This window comes from Cyprinodon variegatus, unplaced genomic scaffold (genome assembly GCF_000732505.1).
Source record: "Cyprinodon variegatus isolate N-32 unplaced genomic scaffold, C_variegatus-1.0 Scaffold1255, whole genome shotgun sequence".
NCBI lineage: Eukaryota > Metazoa > Chordata > Actinopteri > Cyprinodontiformes > Cyprinodontidae > Cyprinodon > Cyprinodon variegatus.
The window spans coordinates 62659-68887 of record NW_015151708.1 but is presented as its reverse complement, the minus strand read 5'-3'; the positions used below and the strand labels follow the sequence as shown (position 1 = coordinate 68887).

General features: G+C 35.8%; 1 protein-coding gene across 1 annotated transcript; it reads right to left on the bottom strand.

Moving 5' to 3' along the window:
• Nucleotides 1–2002: 2002 nt before the first annotated feature.
• LOC107102438 (secretory phospholipase A2 receptor-like) lies at nt 2003–5735 on the bottom strand. Its single transcript, XM_015401756.1, has 5 exons — nt 5670–5735; nt 4098–4472; nt 3661–4014; nt 2357–2445; nt 2003–2251 (listed from the first exon to the last, which is right to left on the bottom strand). The coding sequence occupies exons 1-5, from the start codon at nt 5704–5706 to the stop codon at nt 2150–2152; spliced, it is 957 nt and encodes a 318-aa protein (XP_015257242.1). The 5' UTR covers nt 5707–5735; the 3' UTR covers nt 2003–2149.
• Between the last annotated feature and the right edge of the window lie 494 nt (nt 5736–6229).

Sequence of the window (6229 nt, the reverse complement as noted above, 5' to 3'; positions counted from 1 at the left end):
TTAAAACCTTTATTTACTTATTTATTTTTACATTGTTCTTCCCTGTCCCAGAATGAACTATGGACAGTTTGGGCCTTTATGTATTCTATAGTGCTGAGCTAGTTATTAATATTATTTATACAACTAAAAATCATTTGCCAGAAGTTGCTGCTTAAATTAGTGTTGCTATGCTTTGTATACTGCTGTAAAGCTAAGCGGACTCCCTGACGTCAGATCACTTCCGGTACCCTGTTCTATATACAGAAGTACAATTTATCTGAAAAACAAGCCACTCTCCTACCAAAAGCCAGCGTCCACATCCCCACAGCTACCAAGGTGACTCAGAATAGTTCATATATATGAATATTTTGATTAAAAAAACTATTCCTTACATATCTTTCCAAGCATTGATAAAAGTGGGGCTCTAACCTGCAATATGCTCTTTAAGTGAAATGATTCTGTGTTAAACAGAGCAATTTACAAATTCTAGAAAAAGAAAATAGCTAATATTAAGGAGGAGTTAAAAGAAACAGATCATTTAAATACAAAAACAATAGTTTAAGGTTCAATCTCTCAAAAATATTCTAATTTAATTGTTTTCATAACCACTTGCTTTACTAAAACACCTCACTACTTGCCTTCATCAGCAATCATTCAACATGCTACAGGAAGCCTATCAATGTTTGGAGGGTTGGACCAATGACTATCAAACCTTAATAAAAGCATAATTCTGATTGCAACTATGAAGTTTAACTGTCCTAATCTTTGATCAGAAATAAAGAAGCACTTTGAAAATAAACATGAAGTTGTTTGGATCATTTAGATTTTTTTTTTTCAAACTGATCTAGAATCCAAGTCAACACACTCTGTTTTCAGATGATGGACAGAGACAGAACAATGCTCTATGAACTGCTCAAAGCCTTGAACATATGAAACCTCACTCAGCTTTATATTTTTTTAATAGCTTTACTTCAACATACTTGTTTCTATGCAGATTAATTAATGATATTCTCTACCATATTAATACAGAATAAGAATTAGTGTCTAAAAAGGTGTGTTGGCTCAAATGCTGCCAGTTTGCTCTTGTGTTGAGATTTGTTTCTGCCTCTTCTGTTATTACGTCTTCTAAGGTTACAGGATACAAAAACTAAAATAGCTAATAATGAAAAACTTAATATAACAATGGAATTAAAGTTTTTTCTTCACACATATTTTCTGGTTTCATGTTTGCTTTGGCTTTATTCATCACTTTATCTCCCAAATAGTGAATAGCGCTCATAGAGAGGAAAACAGCTGACTACATATAACTACATACATATACTGTAGAAAAAATTTATCAAATTTAATTCAGTTTAATTCTATAGCGCCAATTCACAACACATGTCATCTCAAGACACTTTACAGTTCAACAGATAAGAGATATAAATAATGACATTGTTGTGGTTTAAATTGAGACCCCAAAACTGGCAGTGATGGAGAGCAGCTAAGTCTTTAATAATAATAGAAAGAGATAAATTTCATGTTTTTACATTAGAGAGCAGGACATGCAAATAGTCGGTGCTTACAGAAGAATCCAGCAACCTTTAAAAAAAGAGGAGCTCAAATATGAGGGAAGGGTGGAGAATGACAATGGAACCAAGTCAGCTTAATGAGAGGAAATGTGAAAGAAGAAAATCATGAGAAGGAAAACTAGGGAAAATTAATAATTTATATATATGATGCAGAGGGAGATGAACTTAGAATATACAAATAAAAAAGAAAAAGGTCTAAAACTGAGGAAAATAAAATAAACCCAACATACACAGTTCTAATGGGAAAAAAATCAATGTAGCAAGACTTTTACTGACATCATAGGCAACACAGAGATAATCAGAAAGCTAACACTAAAGATAACCAAAAGACAAACACATGCAGATCATGGCAAAGAATGTTTTTTTTTGTGCAAATTCATACTATATATATATATATATATATATATATATATATATATATATAGAATGTAGTCTAAAACCAACACCACAAAATTTGACTTGCGTATGGAGAACAGAGTGTAATCACATTATTTAGATTGTTACTGTTACAAATATTAATTTTCATTAACTTGATTTCTGAATGATAAATAGTACATTGTAACCTAGAAAAAATGCAAACAGGTTTAATATTTATTAGTTTATAATTCTTTCTTCTCCTTTTTGAAGACTTTCCCATCAGGCTGCTCGCTCCACCTCAGGGTAACTCCACTCACTCCGTTCTCCTGCAGGTTTTTCTGAAGCTGTAAGACAAAATTAGAAGACAAAAAGTAGAGACTTTTTTAATTTTGGGATCAGATTTTATTATTCATTTGCATTAGATAATATGGTCTTAATTTTAAACCTGCCTTTTTCAGGATGTTTCCTCTTTGAACAGGGTCATTTAGATCCACAGAGTCCTCTGACTGGAGTCTGAGCTTCACAATCTTTTTTATAGCTATTTTGAAATGAGGAATTTATCATTATAGAAACATTTTATTTTACATTGTAGGAAATACGTATGAAATACAATGACAGGGATGTTTTGAAATTAGTACTTCTGCTTAAATCCAGTCTGATATTCCTGTGATGCGATTCTCTGAATAGGATAGATGTCTGTATCCTGAAAACTCTTATTCTTGTGGATGAAGAGCTACTCTTTCCTTATCAAAATCATTTTTGGTACACAGACAGCAAAACTGAAGATGTAAATGTGACTTTATTGATTGAATTAGAGTTATTTCCCTGGTAACTTCAATTTGTAGAATTTATTTATCTCAAATGCAGGTCAGGTTTCTAGGAATTAGCCAAACAAGACTCCTGCCTTCAACTGCAACCAAGATCGAATGGCTGCTGATCTTGACGTTCTTCACTGCTTTGGCGGGTCCACAAAGTGGGCCTTTGCAGTTTCTTTAGGTTGAGCCCAGAAGCATAGAGATAGACCACCAACTATTACATTGTGAAAATGTCATAATCCTAAACAAATTAATCTATGTTGAGCCAAGGAGAAGGAGCCAGGAGAAGTGAGTGCTTCAGGGGCTGGAGGCAGTAGTAGCAACAGGCCCCTAATGCTCCAGCATCAGATCCTCTTCCACCAGGGTACAAATCCAAATTGGATGCTAAGATCCTAAACAGATCTGTCTGACATCACTGTTGCCGAGCAAACATGAATGATGCGCATTCCATAACTAGCTATAGTGACTTAATATCCCAGTGGGTTTTTTTTTTATTGCTGCTGCTTGCCTTGTCAAGGCTACACTTTGAAGAATGAGATTGTCTAGAGAGCTGTTTTGAATAAAATTTATTTTTTTACTCTTGTATATACAAAATGACAAAATTAATCTGTCTAATTCTCTAAGACTACGTTAGAGATGTGTATTGAAACTGACTCTGGAAAGCTTCCTTAGGGAACTTACCTTTCTGTCAGTAAACTTAGTTATAGGAAGTACAAGAAGTAAATAACTAAATTAGGCATAATGGAGAGGAAGTTATGGCATAGTAATTGAATATTATGCTTTGCTTCTTAAACACATAAATGGGATTTGCTTGACCAACTTTACGAAAGGTATTAGACAGTAACATAGAATCTATTTTTACGTGCCAGAAATCAGGACAAAAAGTTAACTAATAGGCACATGTTTGATTCTTATGAAATGCAACTTTAAAAACTCACCTGAAGGACCATAACAGACAAATGGTAACCTTGTTTCACAGTGCAAAAACCTCCATCTTCCTGATCTCTGAGTAGATGTAGCACCACATATGACTGTCCTGGAGCCAATAAAAATACCATAGGTATCCCAGTTGGTGAAGAGGACGCTGCTCCCATTAGACCAGTGAAGATTTGGATCTCTATATAGACCAATCCATGAATGGTGATATGTAGGTATCAGCCTCTGGACCTGCTGGTACTCTGTGTAATCTTTTATGGTAGCCAGGTCAACAAAGTTCTCTCTACAGTAAATCTGAGCATTGGACCAGTTCAATAATGTATTCACATAAACAAATTCAGGATCCAAGTGTGAGCCTGTTAGTGACAACAATGTAGGATAATGTTAAGCAGAGATTAATAATGGTTTAAAGAATGGTGAGCCTAATTTATATTTTTACCTTTGTAACACAAAAAGTGGCGGTGTCCTGCGCAGTCAGCATCAAACCATCCTCCATTATAATGTGATCCTACACATAGCTCATTAAGGTCATGCCGTGTTGGATGATTTACTCTCCAATTTCTGTAGTCAGATCCATTCCCAGTGTAACCATCAGACCATTTCCAGTCGATTTCATTAAAAAGACCAAACCAGACATTAGAGTGGTGTCCAGCAGAGGTAAGAGTTTGGATTAGTTGGTTCTGTTCCTCAGAGTTTAGGATGGTGGCCAGGTCTGCATTCATCTGCCTGCAGTAGGTCTGGGCTTCAGTCCAATTCAATAATTTATTGACAAAATAGTACTGAGGGAGGATGCAGGTGGAGAGGACCACCCAGTCTGGAAAATAGATTTAAAATTCTTATTTGACATCATGCAGTGATGCTTTGCTCAAAAGGTTTAGTACCACCATATATTCATTTAATTTCAGTTTATTTATATGGCACCAATGCACAACACATGTCATCACAAGGCACTTCTCTTCTAAGTTTTCTATCTAAGGAAAACCTATTGTCTCGAAGGCAATCCCTCACACCAAACATGTTCATAGCAACAGAGGGGAAAAACTCCCTTTTAACCTCCAGCAGAACCAGGCTCAGTGTGAATGGCCATCTGCTGAGGCCGATTGGGGTTCAAGGAGACAGAAGCAGACGGAAGCAGAGCTACAAAGGAACTTGTCAACCAGCTCCATAAGCGGCCCCGTCCAGGAAACACACTGCCATGCAGACGAGCTTCGAGCCAGCTCCTACTTCAGAGGATTAAAGAGAGCACATCCAGCCCGTCACAATCAGACCAACAGGACTGAAAAGTAGGCACAGCTCAAACATCTACAAACAAAGGTTTTGATGGCAGCAGCACAGCTGATATTTCTCTCCAGGATGGAGTCACAGCCAAACAAAAACAGGCCAGATGAGGCTACTATGAGAAAAAGCAAAGAGAGCATAATGTTAGAGAATGCACTAACAGATTCTGCAGAGTGGAAGAATAGAGATAGAATGAAGCAGAATGATGAAAAGGAGGTCCCTATGTTCTCCAGCAGTTTAAACCTATAGCAGCATAGCTATAGAGATAGCTAAGGATAACCTGAGCCGATCTGTTATCTTTATCATAAAGGAAAGTTTTAAGCCTACCCTTAAAAACAGACTGGGTGTCTGCCTCACATACTAAAACTGGTAGTTGGTTCAACAGGAGAGGATTCTGGTAACTAAAAGATCTGCCTTCAATTTAACTTTTAGAAATTCTAGAACCCACTAGTAAACCTGCAGATTGAGAGCGAAGTGCTCTGTTAGGAACATAAGGAACAATCAGAACTCTGATGTAAGATGGAGCTTGGCCATTTAAGGCTTTCAATGTGAGAAGGAGGATTTGAAATTCTATTCTGGATTTAACAGGAAGCCAATAAGGAGAAGCTAGGATAGGAGAGATATGCCCTCTCTTTTTAATATTCATCAAAACTCTGACTGCAGAATTTTGGATCAGCTGAAGGCTTTTAACTACAGTTTATGTAGTTAAATATATAAACTTGAAGTCACTCACCTAGAAGAAACAAGAGTCCCAACAACATCTTCCCCATCGTGATGCTGCTCTGAGGAGGTAGGAAGTACTGATGTTATGACCAGGCTCTGAAAAGGCTTTCTGTATTATACATGGGTAATCATCGATTTTCTTAAACATGCAAAGCCTGTTGCTATGACAGCCTGTAGTAAAATGATGTATATCAAACATTCAGAGGATTTGCAAAGTCTTTAGACTACACAAACAATTATTTCTGCTTAAACCTACTATTTTCATGAATAACACGTCAAGCTGCTAGGGTTAGTTAATTAATGGTAACTTGCTTTAACAATTGTACTCAATAAGCTATTGGAACCAAAATTTCCCTGAAGGACTAATCCAGAGGGATAAATAAAGTTCAGTCTAAGTCTAGACTGATCCCTTCTTTTCTAGGTGAGTTCTTAGTTTTTTTTTTTTATTTTGGTCATAAAATGTTTTTAGAAATTTCTTTCAAAGAAAAAAAATTAGTTATTTTTATTTGAAAAAAAAAAGAAATATTATTCGTTGAAATAAATTCTAATGATATTTTATTAAAAGTAAAA

Bases quoted from the DNA above. Each gene is read 5' to 3' on its own strand.
- LOC107102438 (XM_015401756.1), bottom strand. From the start codon at position 5,706: ATGGGGAAGATGTTGTTGGGACTCTTGTTTCTTCTAG. The intron at 4,473-5,669 runs GTGAGTGACTTC...TCTATTTTCCAG, and splicing joins GGGACTCTTGTTTCTTCTAG to ACTGGGTGGTCCTCTCCACC. The intron at 2,446-3,660 runs GTGAGTTTTTAA...ATTTCAAAATAG, and splicing joins TGTCTGTTATGGTCCTTCAG to CTATAAAAAAGATTGTGAAG.